Genomic DNA, 17528 nt, shown 5'->3' with positions numbered 1-17528 from the left:
CATTTCCTAAGTCGACAAAATAAAATTATTCTTTTATTCCTCGATCACCAAAAAATTAAATCTTAAGTTTTTCCTAGAATTATTAAGGTTTTACTTGAAGGTTCACATGCCTTTTAAAGTCTTCCTTAGAAATCATTAGGTTTGTCTACATATCTTCATCCTTTTTTTATCACATCAACTTCATGTCTAGCCCCTCCATACATTTAGTGTATCTTCCCATAACACATTAGTTCTAGTACTGCTTTGCAAAAACACATCCTTGGAAGAATGAGGGCTCCTTTCTTGGACAAAGATTTCCTTTGGGAGTTCCTTAGTCATCTTGATTGGATCCTCTTTAAGAATACGAGATCATTAAGACTTTGAAATATGTTGCTTGAGGCCAACATTCTTGTCCTTTAGTAGAGGGGAGGGTTTCATGAAATATAAAGTTTTGATTGCTTATATGCATCAAAAGAAATGGCTAAAAAAAAGCTAACATCCAATTATCTGATTTTCTTCTACCTAAATATGTTTCTTTACGCTTTTTAAGCATGTTATAAATAGATAATTTAATTTAAAACTCCAATTTGAAGTTTATAACTAATTTCCCAAGTGTTTGCCTTAACTTTAAAAGAGATTCTCTAGTGAAAAAGCTATAACAAGGTGTTTGGCTTTATTAAAAGAACTTGTGCATGAAGCTCAAAATTATTTTGGACCTTTTTATCATTTTCCCATAAATAAAAAGGAAAAGAAGATAAAAAGAAATAAAAGAAAATGAAAATAAAGGGTTTTGGACCTTTTTCTCATTTTCCCACATTTCCTTCATTCTTTTTTTTATAACTTAAGAAAATTTTTTGTCAATTTCATTTTCATTTTTTTTTACATTGAGTAAAAATATTTTGGGTCATTAGTAAAAGAAAGAGAGAGATAACAAGGAAGAAAAAGATCATAAAAAATGAAAAAAATGAAAATTTTGTTTTTTTTTTAAATTTTTTCTTCTTCATTTTTCCTTACTTTTAGATAATTTCTTTTAAAAATCACAATTAGAATAATTTTTTTAAAAATCAAATATATAACATTTGATAAAAAATTGTATTTTTTAAAATCCAAAATCACTTGTAATCCAAATATATATATATATATATATATATGTATACATAACACTAAAAGTGAAAAGTGTGAAAATTTTCTATTTTTTAATTATTTCTTCTTTTTGTCCAGTATTTTTAATTTAAGTAATCAGCATAGAAATGTTATAAATTAAAATGTTTTAAAAAAATAAAAATAAAAAGAACATTACAAATGAGAGGGCATCCTGTTGAAGATTTTTCTAGTGATCAGTCAAAACAGGAGTCGTACTCACACCGAAAACAAATGTAAACGGAAGTAGTAAATGCTTGTGAAAAAAACTCTAACATTTTTTTATTTATTTCTTCCTTTTCAGACAAGTCCTGTCTTAAAAGAGGTAGTTATATAATAAGCCAAATGTCAACCACTATCACATTTTGTTACTCTACTTCACGGGTATGTTCTATTCAATGAGGCACACCGTTTGCACAGTTGATCTGATCCTTTTTTTCCATCATCAAGACAACAGATCACCGCCAATTCTTTGTTATTTGCTTCCCATCAGAAACCACACTTAGCAGGAAAAACACTTGATCTGACAAATTAGGTACTTCTTCAGTTAAAAGGAAGTAAATAACGTTAAAACCAAAGGGTAGTATGGGAATATAATCAGCATATATTTGCAGAGAGAGGAGTCAGAGATTGAACATAGAGAGATTTGTGAAAGTCATTTTATCACTCTAAAATAAAATAAAGGATTCAAAATTCGAAAACCCTTTTGTTATTTTGTTTTAAAATTGGAACCCCAAAGAGAGAAATTACTTTGAGGTTAAGAAGGGAGTGATTTTCAGACAACAGTGATGGCCGCTGCTTCACTTAGTCCTTCTTCAAACCTTCTATCATAAACCCGTTTCTCTCTCAGCTTTCAGGTATTCTAGTTTTTACCCTTCCTTTCTTTCATCTTTCTGCCTTTTGGGTTCTTTTGTTTTCTTCTGAATCTTGTTATTATCTATATAAAGATAATATGCTTATTTCATTTTAACATTTACAAAATTTCTCTGCCAAGATTTGGGTTTTACTGGTAGAAAAATGCATATCCCTAATTTGCTTTCAGGTTTTCAATCCCAATATTGAAGCTATCTTTCAGCTTTTATCCATCTCTCTCTATGAATTTGTATGTAATGATTAAACAAAATAAGTTTTTTTTTTTTATTTTTTTAATATTTTTCTTGCAACTATGGCAAAACTATGTGAACATGCTGAAGAGAGTTTTTGATAAGCTGTAATTTGGACTGATCCCCTTTTTGTCATTTTTCAGAGCATAGGATAAGTATGGTTAAGGAATATATATTATAGCTTATGAAAATTAACAGGTGTCTATCTAAAGTGAATAACTGCAGAGGGATGTTTTTGCATAGCTGTTATTACACTTTTAATTTATGGGCGAATCACTGATCTTACTTTTAGTTGATAGATTTTATTTGAAATTAGTAAATGTGAAATACATATAGGACGAATCTGTTGTAATATTGTCTGTATTTGGTTTTTAGTGGTTTTATTGTGCTTAATATTACTTCGTGTTTCTAGTTCAAATAAAACATTTATTTACTAAATAGACAAAGTTGGTTCAACGGGGAAAAAGCTTGGATTCTTTTCATTAATTCTCTCTCTCTCTTTTGGGTGGTGGGGTGGGAGCCTAAGGCAACAGGGGCAGAGCTAGAGCATTTTTAAAGAGGGGCCAAATAGAATAAGATACCAAACAGTCAAAGAGAACTTTATGTATAATTCAATTCTCACTCATCCAAAAAATTAAATAAAATTCACAAGATATTAGATATATGAAAAAATTCACATTAACGGTAATGATGGTTTCATATATATATATGACTGAATGAAACTATAAAAGGAATTTCTCTTGCTCTCTTTGCTCAAGAATGGAAGAGAATAATTTTTCAAAATCAAATAAATTGCATCTTTTCTTTGTGTGTTCTATACAAAATGGGTAGAGAAAGCTTTCCTTTTATTTTCTGTTTACCTCTTAAATTGCTAATTAATGTATTGGGTTATTAGGTTGAACTATCGAAATATAATATGTTATGATATGCTATTGAGTTGGACTGTTAAGATATAATATGTTGTGATAAGTTTAGAAAACTTAGTGAATTTGGATTAATAGGCTCACTTTTATTCTTTTTTTTTTTAAATTTGATAGGCGTAACATATTAAGTTAGAATTTATTTGCTATGCTTAACTAGCAATTTGCTGACCATAATGACTCTAATTTCATCAAATGGTTTGAGAAATAAAATAGTTATTAAATAAAAAAATTATTTTAAGGGTCATTAAAAATGTATATAATAAATAAAATTGTATTGAAAGAAATGCAAACATTTTATGCTGTCAATTTGCATGTATCTCCTTGATATTTAAAGTTTGCAACATATTTGTCAAAATGTATTGGTTATTTTGAATAAAAAATGATACATTGATGAAATTCTAAGTAATAGTGCAACACTGCAACTTATATTTGAAAATTACATAATAATTAATTAATTTTTAAACATTAAAATCATTGAAAATAAAATCCACATAACAGAAAAAAGAACATGATAAGTATAAAATAGAACTTGCATATAACATAATAAAAAGGATAGAAAAAGAATACGATTGATGGTTCGTAAAAATTTGTGGAAGAAAATTTATAAAGATTTAGAGCATATGAGTAAATAGAATAAGAATAAATAAATAAACAAAAATAAAATTAAAAATAATAATATAAATTGAAAGAAAAAAATAAAGAAAAGAATTTGAAAATTGAGTCAGGCATATGGAAAAATTTTATATACTATGAAAAAACTTTTAAAAATTTTGGGGGGGCATTCCTTAAGGAGGCTCCGCCCCTGCTGGCAATAAGCATATCAACTAGAATCCTAGACACCTCATTCAGTTCATTGAATAACCTGGTTGTCAATTTTTTTTTTCTGATATTTTGTTCAAAACATTAGTTGTTATCAGCTGTTCACATTGGTGAGGTTTGCAGTACTTCACCAAGGTCTAACAAACACTAAACGTATCACTGTTTTATTATTTGTGTGCGCGATTGTTTATTTATTCACGTTTTGGGTGTGAGGGGTGGGATTGAAGCATTGACATTTTATTCCAATGCCTTTGTTCACCATAAGTTTCGACTTGCAAAGTTACGCACTTCCACTGAACAGCTAAGAAGCCAACCTGCTATGTGTCATAAAGAAGAAGATTAGAGTTCGGGCTAAATGATAACATACTTGTTTCCTAAATTTCTGTCTTCCCCCCTTCTTTATGTCTTTAAGTTGAATTGTCTAAAAAGTGTTTGGGAGATTTGATGATCTTATCTATTCTGTTCTGAGCTTAGACTAACATTTTATCAAAGTTTGCTGTTTTTTCCCCCTCTAGCAATTCTTTCATAGATTGGTTTTATCTTAAAAGAGATAAGAGAATATGAAAAGAAATGTTTTCAGGAACTTAAGCATTTGATAAATGGAAAAACAGGAGGCATCACTAAGAAGACCTCTCTTTAGGGTTGCAACATTTTTTTAGTTTGATTGGTTGCTTATGTCTTTATTGCTAATTATATCCCTTGGGTGCAGGAAGAGGTAGGAGAACCTGAAGAAAGATAAGTTGGATTTGAGCAATGTCAACCCAAAGAAAAACACCAATGCAGGAAGGGTGGGATTTCTCTTTTTGGCAGTCTAATGTCTGAACTTCGGTGAACAATAAGCATCAAATCAAAGATATCAACTGTCCCGTAGGTGCACTTATGCTTCTCTTATTCCCTTCATTAAGTTTCTTAATACCAATCTGAATTTTGGTTAGCAATAAGCATTAAATCAAAGATCTCAGCTGTCCTCTAGGCTTTTCTGATGTGACCTCATTCAATTTCTTAATTCCAGTTTTTTAAATCCAGAGAAAGTGAGGATTTCAGGTTTTAATTATAGTCTGGCTTCTAATACAGCAAGTTAATACTAAGGCATTAATGATTAAAAATTGTTGAGGTGTTAACTGTACTTAGCATCACATTTTCTTCTTGAAATTTTAATGGTGTTTTTCTTTGGGTTGACATTGCTCATTGGTTTCTTGATCTCATTTCATCTTTATATTACTACCTCATTACTCAAACTGAGCTCTAAATTCTGTTGCATGCAATGAAATCTGATATAAAGTTTCTATCTTGTTGCAGGTCCAATAGCAGTTACCCCTGATCATCTTAAAAATTCCTGAACTGGAAACCGAATAGAAAGTGCTTCTGAGTCTCAGTTGCTTGGCAAGTTCAACTTCCCTGTATTATATGGTGATTGCTTGTTTGTGGAAGAAGTTTGTGATCTCTGTATGTATTTACCGGTTTATATTTATATGTGAAAGATGGCACATGGGGACGGGGACCCATTTGAGACGGAATGAATGGAGAAAAATCCAAACAATATTTTCATGGAACAATCTAGAGTTCATAAACAATTCAACTCTGTGGAATATGGAAATCGGGAACTCCCACAAGCATCTCAGGCAATTATGCTAGATCCTATGAGTCGCTTAAATATGAGTATAAGACCTCCTGAGCTAAATGGATCAGAAGTTAAACCTGTACTTAATTATTCCATACAGACTGGTGAGGAGTTTGCTCTTGAATTTATGCAGGATCGAGTAAATCCTAGGAAGCCTTTCATGCAAAGCTCTCTGGGTGAATCCAGTTATGCAGCAGGATATATGGATCTAAAAGGCATTTTAGGCATTAGTCATACAGGGTCGGAAAGTGGGTCTGGTATTTCAATGCTTAACATGGTAGAGGAACTTCCAAAGGGGTTCGAAAGAAAATACCCTTTACATGAAGACCAAAGCAATTATGGGTCACTTCAATCAGTACCACAGACCTCATCGGGATATGGGAATAGTAGAGGACTTTTAGGAATGTCACTTGGTGCCTCTTATAGAACATCATCAAAGATGAAGGTTCTCTGCAGCTTTGGTGGGAAAATCCTTCCTCGACCAAGTGATGGAAAGCTAAGGTATGTTGGAGGTGAAACACGTATAATTCGCATCAGAAAGGATATTTCATGGCAAGAACTTACGCAGAAGATATTAGCTATTTATGACCAAGCTCATGTGATTAAGTATCAGCTTCCAGGGGAGGACTTTGATGCTTTGGTGTCTGTGTCCTCTGACGAAGATCTGCAGAATATGATGGAGGAATGTAATGAACTTGAAGATAAAGAAGCCTCACAAAAGCTTAGGATGTTTTTGTTCTCACTGAGTGATTTGGAGGATACTCAGTTTGGTCTGGGCAACACAGTTGGTGATTCTGAGATTCAGTATGTCGTAGCTGTCAATGGAATGGACTTGGGATCTACGAGAAGCTCTACTCTGAATGGTTGGACAAGCTATTCAGCAAACAATCTAGCAGAATTAGATGGAAAGACTATAGAAAGGGAGACACACAGAGTTGCAAGAGACTCTGTTGTGGTTAGCTGTTCAACCTTTCCTGGCATTATGGTGTCATCATCAGCTTTTCAGTCTTCTCAACCGGTTCTACCAAGTTTCTCCAATGCTTATGAAAACCATCCACAGTTTTATCATGGCCAGACAATGCAGTATCCATTGCAGTATGGTCATAATTCTTCTAATTATTCCTATATTCCAGAATTTTCTAATTCTATTCCTCCTAATGGGTTTATGAATCAACATGAACGCTTGACTGAAGTACAATCATGTAATGGCCTACAACAGAATCCACAGATGCTGGTGACTGAGTTGAAGCCAAAACCTGAAGGTTCATGTAACCAGGATAATGACCTTGAAAGACCTCATCCCTTGGAAAAAGATCACCCTGTCTCTTCTCAGCCACATGATGGAAAGGTGATAAAGCATTTTCCGCTTGAAGAAGTGCCAGTATCAGTTGCTTCATCAGATGTGCCTTTCTTGACTTCAAAAAATGAAGCAAAGTATCAGGAAAATGAAAAAGTTGTGTCATCTGTAGATTTTGTGAATCCAGTGATGGTTCCTAAACCGGGTAACGATGACTATCATTCTATGTCTAGTGGCACATTTGGTCAAGGTTTTGCAGATTCTGATTCTAATCCAACTGATTTGAGCTACGTTGAGCCCCCGGTGCCTCCTCACAAGGTTTATTATTCAGAGAGAATTCCTCGGGAGAAGGCAGAATTGCTGAACCGATTGTCAAAGTCCAATGATTCATTAGGTTCTCAGTTGCTCTTGTCTCACCCACAGTCTGATGTAGCACTGCGAGATGCAGCCGCAGAAACTGTTGAAAATGTACGTGATAGTAATATGGTTCCCCATAGTGAAGTCTCAGTGGCTAAACCCTCAAATATAGATCATCAAACCATTGATGATGGGCTTGCCCAACTGCAGAAGTACAAAGAATTTGCTGATGCTATTTCGCAGATGAACTCAAAGCTTTCTGAAGAAGCATTGGATGCAGGTTTGAAGCAAGCAGATTCAAACCTTGTGTACAGTATGCAAACTGCAAACAAGGATAGGGTGCAGGTTGATTATATGAGAGATAACCTTCCAGATGATCAAAAGATACTCTCATTTGTTGAGAAAACAGAAACTGGATCAGGACTTCCTGCAGTAGGCGAATCAGCTTTTGCTATGCACCATGAGACTCCTCAACACAATCTTCCAAAACCAACTCATGGCAATATGACTAGCAAAAACCCTCCAGGACATTTTCAGGCTGGTTTGAGGACAGAGAGTTCAACTAATGATGATTCTACAGAGCACCATGATTTTGGTATTTCCAGGGCAGAGCAGGGAGACATTCTTATTGATATTAATGATCGATTTCCTCGTGATTTCCTTTCTGATATATTTTCAAAAGCAATGCTTTCTGAGGAGTCCTCTGGTGTTAGCCTGCTGCAGACAGATGGAGCTGGCTTGAGCTTGAACATGGAAAACCACGAGCCAAAGCACTGGTCATATTTTCAAAAGTTGGCACAAGATTATGGTGAAAAAGATGGTTCCCTCATCAACCAAGATATTAGATCGGATCAGTTAACCCCAGCAGAGGTAGTTCCATTAACCCAAGCTGATTCCAATCAAAATTCTGGTGAAGACAACCAGAAGGACAACCAACCCCAAGAGAAAATTACTGAAAGTATGCAGTTCGATGCCATGATGGAGAACCTAAGAACACCAGAGTCAGAATATGAGGTACTTAATTTCAATGGTCAATGACTTTGTAAACCTGGATTTCTTAAAAGATATATGCTAACAGAATTTCTGACTACTTTGTTCTTCTAGAAGGGGAAGTCAGAAAAGAGGAATATTGGTCTGCCTCCTTTGGATCCTTCTCTGGGAGACTTTGATATCAATACCTTGCAGGTATGAAGCCTATGTTGCACTTTTTCCTGCTTTTATTGATTCACTTTTGGTGCATATTATATGAATAATTCTTGTGATGGAGTGGGCTATTGTTTGGTACATGAAGAAAGATATTATATATTAAACTTTGAATTTTGTTCTGGATATCCATGTCACCTCCCTTTATGCCTATTGGGACTTGGAACATGAGTGTTGATTTCCTTGCCACTTTTTCTGCATCCAACTCCCATAAGCCAAACATAAAACCCCCATGTGCAAACTTTTCATCTTGTATAGCTACTTCCCGTGTAAATAGTTGTGTATGTGAAAGTGAAATTTGGAGTCTGAACTACAAATTCAGCTAGAGCATTATGTTTTTGTAGAGATAAGCAGCTGACCAGTAACATTATGAAGTTGGCTTCAACTTATTCATAGCAAGTCATAAGACAGTACTTTGCTGTGTTAACTTATCTTTGCTGGTTGCTAATAGGGGAAACTAGCTTTCTGTTTGCTCATGTTTATTCATGGGTGCCACACATGATAATCTAATGCAAGCCCAGTATGCAAGGGACAGCTTATTTTGATGCATAGCTTTTAACCCATTCGGAGATGAATTCCAATCCTCGTTTAAGCTACTTGCTTCTGTAACACTCTATCTAAGTAAAGAACAAGCACAAAATTTGATGCTGTTGGCTCTAATTTGCTTTATAAAGTTCTAGAAGAATAATAGTCTATCCTAGGAGTTGAATGGTTTCTTAAATTGATAAAGGCATTCAAATTAATTTTATAGAAATGTTGCTCTTTGACAATGCTTGGTTAGATTTGTTTCTTTCTGTTATATGATATAGCATTTGTTTCTCATTATAAACTTAATTTGTTTTCTACGCAAATGCAATTGGGGATAAACTTTTAGAGTATCTTATTGGCCATTACATGCTTGAAGCTCCATGCATGTGTTTCTTGCATTCTCTTGCTTTTGAAAATTTCTCTGCGCATATACAATAATAAATGCACTCCTCTTCTTGCGTGCTTGTTATATTTTGGGCCTCAGCCTATTATGACAATGTTCCACATGCTTCAACATACTAAATGTATTGTGTATTAGATACTTACTTGTTTATCCTGGATTGATGTTATAGCTCATAAAGAATGAAGATCTTGAAGAGTTGAAGGAGCTGGGTTCTGGTTCATTTGGGACTGTATATCATGGAAAATGGAGGGGGTCTGATGTTGCCATCAAGAGAATAAAAAAGAGCTTCTTCACAGGTCAATCTTCTGAGCAAGAAAGATTGGTAATTTGCCTTCCTCACACAAATCAGACAAACCTGTTGATCTAGAAGGGAGTCAGTAAAATAACTTTTGTGGTGTTGGGAGGGGGGGTGGGGGACTGGGGAGCCACATTGAAGTATAATAATTTCTTTTTTATTTATTGTTACTATTTATTTATTTTTTGATCTTAGCCAGCTATGGTGACTACCTTTTCTCTCTCTGGTATTATTTGTTTACATAGTACTATACTAAAAGGTTTATACTTACATCCTCAGACCATTGAGTTCTGGCGGGAAGCTGACATTCTATCAAAGCTTCACCATCCAAATGTGGTGGCATTTTATGGTGTGGTGCAAGATGGTCCTGGGGGAACAATGGCTACTGTTACAGAGTACATGGTTGATGGTTCCCTTAGGCATGTTTTACTTCGGAAAGATAGGTAAAATCTCTTGTCACACTGTTATTGAGTAATAGTTTGTCATCCTTCCTGTTTTATATGGTGTTTTCTATTTTAATTATTGAAACCAGTGGAGCAGAAGTGCAGATATCATATCTAAAAAGAGTGGTTACAATATTTCTGAGATTTTCTCAAATGCCTGTTGTTAGTTCATCAAATGTCTCTTGCTTACTGTTCTCCCTGATTTAAATTGCAGGTATCTTGATCGTCGGAAGAAGCTAATAATTGCTATGGATGCAGCATTTGGGTTGGAATATTTGCATTCAAAAAATATTGTGCATTTTGATCTGAAATGTGACAACTTACTTGTCAACTTGAAAGACCCTTCACGACCAATTTGCAAGGTAGATAACCTCTGTTGTTGTCCATCGTGGGCAAAGTTAGTCTGGTTAAACTTTGGTGCTAACTAAACATTTCTATCATATTGTCTCTCATTCATAGGTTGGTGATTTTGGACTGTCAAAAATTAAACGTAATACCTTAGTTTCTGGTGGTGTTCGGGGGACCCTGCCATGGATGGCCCCAGAGCTTCTGAATGGGAGCAGCAATAAGGTCTCAGAAAAGGTAAGATGTGTCATTCACGGAATTTCCTTAAAGTTTTCATGACAAGCTGCTCTTTCTGATTCTTCCCTTGGATCCTTGGGTAGATTTTACCTGATTGATGTGATTTCCAAATATGGTTCTTAGAACTCATTGGGGAGAAATTTTTCCTTATCTTATTCTTCTCTGTTATAGCTGCCATTGCATTAAGTAAGACCAGCTACTATCTAATGGAAAAGTAGGATAATAACAGAGAAAATGGCTGCTACTGCTTATTAAGTGGCCTTGAACATGTCATTACAGCAGTTTAGTGGGTCGTATAAGGCTGAATTTTTCAGATTATGGGTGAGAATCTTACTAAAGATGTAATTTTGCAAACTGGTTTTGTCCAGATCATTTTACCATGAAGTTGGTTTGATTTAGCATAAGAGAATCTAGATATCATTGCAAAAAGAACGTTGAAATAAATGTCATGGCTTCAGGCGGCTACTTTTTCTGAAGAGGGAAGAATGTAAGCAAGTTCTGCTGCCATCTTAGAGGAAAGAAAGAGAAAGAAAAGAGTTTGCTTAATGGCTTTGTAAATGCACCTGAGCATTTGGCTCATTTGTTGGTGCATGATTCCCTTGCCTAAAGAGCAGGGTTCGAATTCCCCTTCCCCCAATTATAAAAAAAAAAAAAAAGACCATGGCTTTGTAAATGTAATGGGACTAAAAGATGGATGGAAATTTTTTTTGTCATTTTGGTAATATTCTAAGAATTTTTCTTTTTTTTTTTTTTTTGGGGAGGGGGGGTGTGGTTTGGGCAGGGTGGGTTGGGAATGTGATATAAAATAGAAATGTTTGAGCTTCAGAAAATTCCTGGGTCAGCATCTCTGACATATGCCTGCTTTCATGATATGAGAAGTGCTGCAGCATTGATTTTTGAGGAAGACTGTATTCTTGTTACTTATTCTGCCTGAGGTATATGGGTAGTGAACATGATGTCCCTTTCGAGTACTATTTGTTCACATTTCTTTGATGATCTGCAGGTTGATGTGTTCTCCTTCGGTATTGTTCTATGGGAGATTCTCACTGGTGAAGAGCCTTATGCCAATATGCACTATGGTGCAATAATAGGTGTGACTTTAGTACTTGTAACTTTTAAAGTTGTGCTTGTGTTAGAAGATTCAATGAGTTATAGAGGGAAATGAGAAACTAGCACCATCATAGGATGATTTTCTGAAGTAACAGCCTGTGTTTTTCCATCCTTCGGGGTGAAAATTTTGTTTTAAAGCCAAAATCTAAAAGTAGTGTTGTACTTTTGATTGATTTTCTTGCAAAAACTTTAAGGCCTAGTCTGTTTTACTGAATATGAGGCATTGAGACCTGTTTAGTGATCTCCTGAGTTCTAGACTTCATACCATGGAAAATATCTGTCTGAATACTGATTCTGAACATGGATATGTTAGGTATCTGGCATGGATCCTATGGCATGCCAAATGCTATACAAAATGTGTAACATTGATGGCAATATTAACTGTCAACATCATGTATCATTTGATACCTGTTCATCAATTTAATATGTTAATATTGCTCCAATGTATAGACAGACATAAGTATGTATACATTCTTAGATACATATTTATAAACATGTATACACATATAAATTCACATATATATGATGTGTGCGTGCGCATTAGTTGGTCATGCCAATAGTCGGAGGTGGCAAAAACATATTCAACCTGACTTGCATCGGCATGACGTGTGTTTGACCCAACCTAGAGGGTCCTTGACTTGAGTATTATCCCTAGCAGAATAAAAGTGTCAAAGCTGACCAAACTTGAGTGACTCTACTCCATCAGTAAATCATCCTAAAACACCCTACCTCAATTGGCTTATGAGGGATTTAAATTATTTCATTTAACTGATGTACTCCTTGCATTATGTTAAAACAAATTTTATTAGACTTGGTAGGTCTCATTAATTTCTAAGTTTAGGGTAAAGTCAAGCATGTAAAGTTGATTGATTGTGGACAGCATGCATGTGTGCACCTTCATGTAACTAACCCTTGATCAGTTCTGCTACATGAATCCTATGTTCTACTGTGCTGGGGGCAATTGTCTCTGTTTAAGTGCTTAGGGACCATTCTTGTCTTTTACATTTTCGCAATATCCTTTTGGTTCCTTCTATTAGGCTGGACTGGTTTACTTACAATTTCACATTGCTAATGACCAATTCATTTTAAATATTTTTCGCTTATCTTTTTGTTGATTAAGGTCATATCTTCGTTTTCACATATGCATTCCTTTGTTCTATCTTATATTCAAAGTTATATGTTTTAACATTCAGATTTTAGCCACTCTTGATATGCTTGTTGGGAGCCGCAGAATCAACCTCGGATGGTTTTGCCTATACCCAAAGTTTTAGTGGAAGTTGTGAAAAGAGTATAATTGTTCAATTGAACATCATTTGCTTATCGCTACTTAGAGAACAATGGCCATATCTGAATCTTGGATAGATCTAACCACAGTTAATATCTAATTGTAGGTTTGCCTATGAGATGGTTTGATGTGATTTCCTGCATTTGCATTGTCTGTTTCCCTGTTTGTTATATATACATTTATCTTCCTAGGTTCAAGTCATTCTTTCTCTCTTCACAATTGAAAAGCTGTAGATTAATTTGAATATATTTGTGGACATACAGGTGGAATTGTCAGTAACACATTGAGGCCGACAATTCCAAGCTTTTGTGATCCTGAATGGAGAAAACTAATGGAAGAATGTTGGGCCCCTAATCCTGCAGCCAGGCCATCATTCTCAGAAATTGCCAGTCAATTGCGTACAATGTCAGCAGCTGCTAACCAAACCAAGGTGCATGGTAACAAGGCAACAAAGTAATGATGATAGTTGAACTATCTTGTCTCTTCCACGATTTATTAAACATAATAGGTTTATTCATTCAATTGTTCACACAATGAGTAGTATCTTTTATACATTTGACAGCAGAATTGGCTTCCTAATTGTTTTTGAAATGGAAGGCTTCTCTTAAAAGAATCTCATATATACTTTTCTTTTCCCATCACATTAAATGTATGGAACAAAAATTATAATTTAATATCATGTCTTAAACTTGTCATTTGCCTTTTGTGCTGTGTTGATACTGGCTGTGCATCTTTTGAATAATATTTCAATCAGTTTTATTGATTCTGGTATCATGTGGAGATGGAAATATTATGAGACTTGAAAGCTTCTGTTGATTGTAGAAAGCTTTACTGGGCTTCGTACCAAAAGCTTTATTAGGTAAGTGTGAGCTTCTGTCAGTTGTAAAGTTGAAAATTTACCACCTACTGTTTGGCAGAAAAGGTCCCGCATGAAAATGTGTGGGAATATATGATTTGGAAGACTTGAAGGCCTTCCATTGTTCTTTAACTAGCTGGAAAAGCCTATATAGAAGACCCATGATCAAATTCTTTCTTTGAATGGCACGAGAATTTTATTAAGTCAAAGCATAAAGCATCATAACAAGAGGAACTGTAAGGGCCAGTTCCTAAGAAGTCAAGCTCTCGAAGCAGAGCATGAAACATGAAAATAAAGCAAGAATGCCATTCTACCTAGGATCACAGATGAGAAAACTAAAAACGTAAAGATAAAACATCCCCAGGAGAAAACAAAAGTGTCCTTAGGAGGAGAGCAGAATCCAGAACAGAGCCAAAGGGCTCAGAACAGGGAAGAAATAATGCAAGGCAGAAACCAGGGGCTGTGAAGATTAGAACAAAACCGACAAGTGCTCAGACCTGGTAGCCCCGGCTTTGGCCAGCCCATCATCTGAAGGAAAGGCCTCTGGTATAAGCTTTGAGAGCTTCAATGAAGTTGGAAAAATTCTTCAAGCGCCGTGGAACAGTACTAGTTACGGTGACCCATGTTCAAGTTCAGCGTGCTAAGACCATGAATATGCTAATTGTGGTGTCTTTAGTACTTGGACGTCTTTTTTTTATTTGGTAGGAGTATCACGGCTTCAGGCCCCTATCTTGGGCTAAGCCCCAGTGGCATCTTCTACTTTGTTTTCTCTATCAAGTAATTCATCAAATTCACAGCTTCTGGATACTACAGCGAATGCACCTCATAGCTTACCTACCCAAATCTTGGGAGCCTGATATTTTATTGCACTCATCCTTTTCTACAGTTGATTTATTGGAATTTGGAAGTGATAGGAATTTTTTCCGGTGCTCTTGCTAGACATATAAAGAATGTAATTCTATCAAAAAGGTTCTAGACATTTAGAAGGTAGAAAGTGCAAATAAGTATATGACAATAGCCAGCCAAGGAGTTTTGTAAGATATGGAACCAATCTAGAAACCCAAAAACGGCAGTTTCTCGACAAAGAACCGTGGAGATTGAATACTTAGTGCCATTAGGCATATATTGTGCTTGTCGGTAAGAACATAATTTATCTTATGTTCTATTACTAGTTCGATGAATGTCAATGACTAACCAGTGACCAATAATTATGCCTTGAGACGATGTACTAGGAGGATGAAACATTGTGCAGTTGCAAAGCAGATGCCAGCATTATGGGCCTGCCTTTCCACCCAAGGAGGAGGCAGCCCTTCTCACTGCCAAGTGTGTAACCATCACACCCGTATACAGAAAGCATCATCCTCGCTTGACTCAAACACTTCAACCCTATTACTTGAAACCCAGCTCTGCCTAGCTGTCTTCGCCATTGATCAGCTCTTTCATGCCTCTCGATTCTATCTGAGCCCTCATAAGCTACAATGTTTCGAATTTCTTCTGCAAAGTGAAGCCTCTCTATCTTCATCCTTTGAGGACTATGTCTAGGTAAACTAGTCTCGAGGGAATCGAAGATGGCAGAGTAATAGTGAAGGGATTCAAGGAACCTCCCAAGAAAGAATGGTCCATTATGGTTTGCATCTTGCTCCACCATTGTAAGCAAAGTTGGACCCAGTTTCTTGATTGCCTGGAGGATTGCTTTTAGGGATCCTCTACTCTCTTTTACATATTTGTGCAAGTGCATAATACTATTGACGAATATTGCTTCCCCTTCTCTTAAGTTGAGATTCTCTCTGGTCAAAAGCGATGGTGTAAGTGGCTCCGGTATCATGTGGAACTCCAACGATATGCCTAGCGAGCTAGCATCCTCGACAAGGGACTTCATGCTGGCTTCAAGCTCTAGTAGATCTTGATTACTGGTTAATCCAGTGATTCGGAGAGTTGGGAGACCTTCAGGCCTTGATGCTAGAGTTCTTATCAGGGAAGGCCATTGAAGGGTATGTTCCATTCCTAGGTCAATGATGTGCAAGGAATCCTTCCCTTGTGCTGCTTGACATATGGCTTCATTCGCAGCCATGAAACCAAAAGCAATGTAAGGAGTTGTTTGGTAAAGGAGTTGAAAAGCCTCCATTTTCTCCTCCCTAGTTATCAAGGGCAAATCCATGGCACAGTTAGTGATTGTGCCATTTCCATTGACATTTTGAAGAAGTGATAATCTGGACTTCAAGCCTGCTGCAAAGCAATAGGAAACCCTTTGCAGTGAATCACCCCAAGGAGTAGCCGATGCCCAAATTTGGCAGAGCATAGAGTTTGCAAGCTGTGTGTCGCGGCAGCCTACAGCCTCGGCGCATGCCAGCAACAAATGCACCAAGTGAAGCCCTTGGTCTACACCATGGCTCACCTCTTCCACACTAGGCACCATTTCATGTACTCCAAAATCTTCACATGAGCCACTCATCTCTAATTCATCTCTGAAATCTTCATTTACCATCGAAAATGCATCAATTTCATCTTGAAAATGATGGAAATCTTGGTTCTTATTGCAGTTACGATCATCTCTATCTTCATCATCACCATCATCCATGTTAATGAAGCTATCAACAAGGTCATCCACCTCTGAAGCAGCTAAGTGGGGGGTGCCAGTTTCGTCATCAGGAGAAAAGGATTCAATCTCATTCATTGCCTCCTCCCACTCTCCTCGCTCTAACTCAACTCTTGCTCGGCAAAACCTTCGAATGGCAAAATCATGGTTGAAGCTTTCGTACAAGGGGAAGGACAACCAACCATTGATGCCTTCCATTGCTTCTTGGAGAAGTTGAGGGGCAGGGAGGAAATGGAAATGAAGAGAGAGTAGTGACCGACCTAAAAGCCTAGTCTCATAACGTAACTATATATACTAGGATGCTTCCATTTTTTAACTACCTTGGGTAAGAATATTCTTTTTGTTTGGAGGTGAGGGGTTAAAATCTCATCCTATAATTAATAAACAATTCTTTGAGAAGAATGACAACTTTCTCACAATGGTTTGTCCATTATTATCATCCCCATTCTCCGTTCATTGTGATCTTGCCTATTAATTAATACATCAAATTAACGTTGGATTGGTAGTTGAAGTAGGTCTTTCTATAAAGTAGGGAAAGTCTTCATTAGGTAAAAAAAGGACAAATCTAGCCAACACCTCAGATTGAGACTGAGACTGAGCCTCATGACATTAACATTTGTTCATTATTTTCCATTTTAATAGTTTTTGGAAAGCAAAACTAGGAAAATTGAAATGAATGAATCAATTTTCATGGCTAACATATGATAATTAGCTAAAAGTTTGGTGCCTCAGGGTTAAAGTTTTAGGTTTAAAACAAAAGTATCTTGATCATGTAAATTTATATATTGAGGGTTGGCAATGAGCCTATTCTCTACTCATGTCAATGTTGGAGGATGAAATTGAACAAGAAATTTGCTGCAACTTTAACTTGGACTAAAGAGGAAAAAAGAAACAAATTAATGGAATCATGGAAAACACCTTTGGGATTTCATCATGAAACATTATCTAACTAATTGACAACTCCTCTTTTAGAACTGATTCAGTGAAT

General features: G+C 36.0%; 1 protein-coding gene and 1 pseudogene across 5 annotated transcripts; one reads left to right on the top strand and one right to left on the bottom strand.

Annotated features, from left to right (window-relative positions):
* Positions 1 to 1740: 1740 nt before the first annotated feature.
* Positions 1741 to 13792, top strand: LOC18594895 (RAF-like serine/threonine-protein kinase 20). Of its 5 annotated transcripts, none has more exons than XM_088808081.1 (10): positions 1744 to 1976; positions 4674 to 4752; positions 5264 to 8253; positions 8344 to 8424; positions 9543 to 9695; positions 9948 to 10111; positions 10326 to 10473; positions 10571 to 10693; positions 11697 to 11784; positions 13352 to 13792. In XM_088808081.1, exons 3-10 carry the CDS (start codon positions 5485 to 5487, stop codon positions 13543 to 13545), a joined length of 3720 nt encoding a protein of 1239 aa, XP_088664207.1. In that variant the 5' UTR covers positions 1744 to 1976; positions 4674 to 4752; positions 5264 to 5484; the 3' UTR covers positions 13546 to 13792. The 5 variants fall into 5 exon arrangements, with proteins under 5 accessions (XP_088664209.1, XP_088664207.1, XP_007022630.3 ...); XM_007022568.3 differs by having other exon boundaries at positions 4674 to 4831; XM_007022570.3 differs by having other exon boundaries at positions 4674 to 4835.
* Positions 13793 to 14880: 1088 nt separating this feature from the next.
* Positions 14881 to 16753, bottom strand: LOC18594894 (GRAS family protein RAD1 pseudogene; annotated as a pseudogene).
* Positions 16754 to 17528: the final 775 nt, after the last annotated feature.

The sequence above is a fragment of the Theobroma cacao genome, chromosome 7, assembly GCF_053813885.1.
Source record: "Theobroma cacao isolate CCN51 chromosome 7, ASM5381388v1, whole genome shotgun sequence".
Classification (NCBI taxonomy): domain Eukaryota; kingdom Viridiplantae; phylum Streptophyta; class Magnoliopsida; order Malvales; family Malvaceae; genus Theobroma; species Theobroma cacao.
This window is presented reverse-complemented; position numbering and strand designations above follow the sequence as displayed.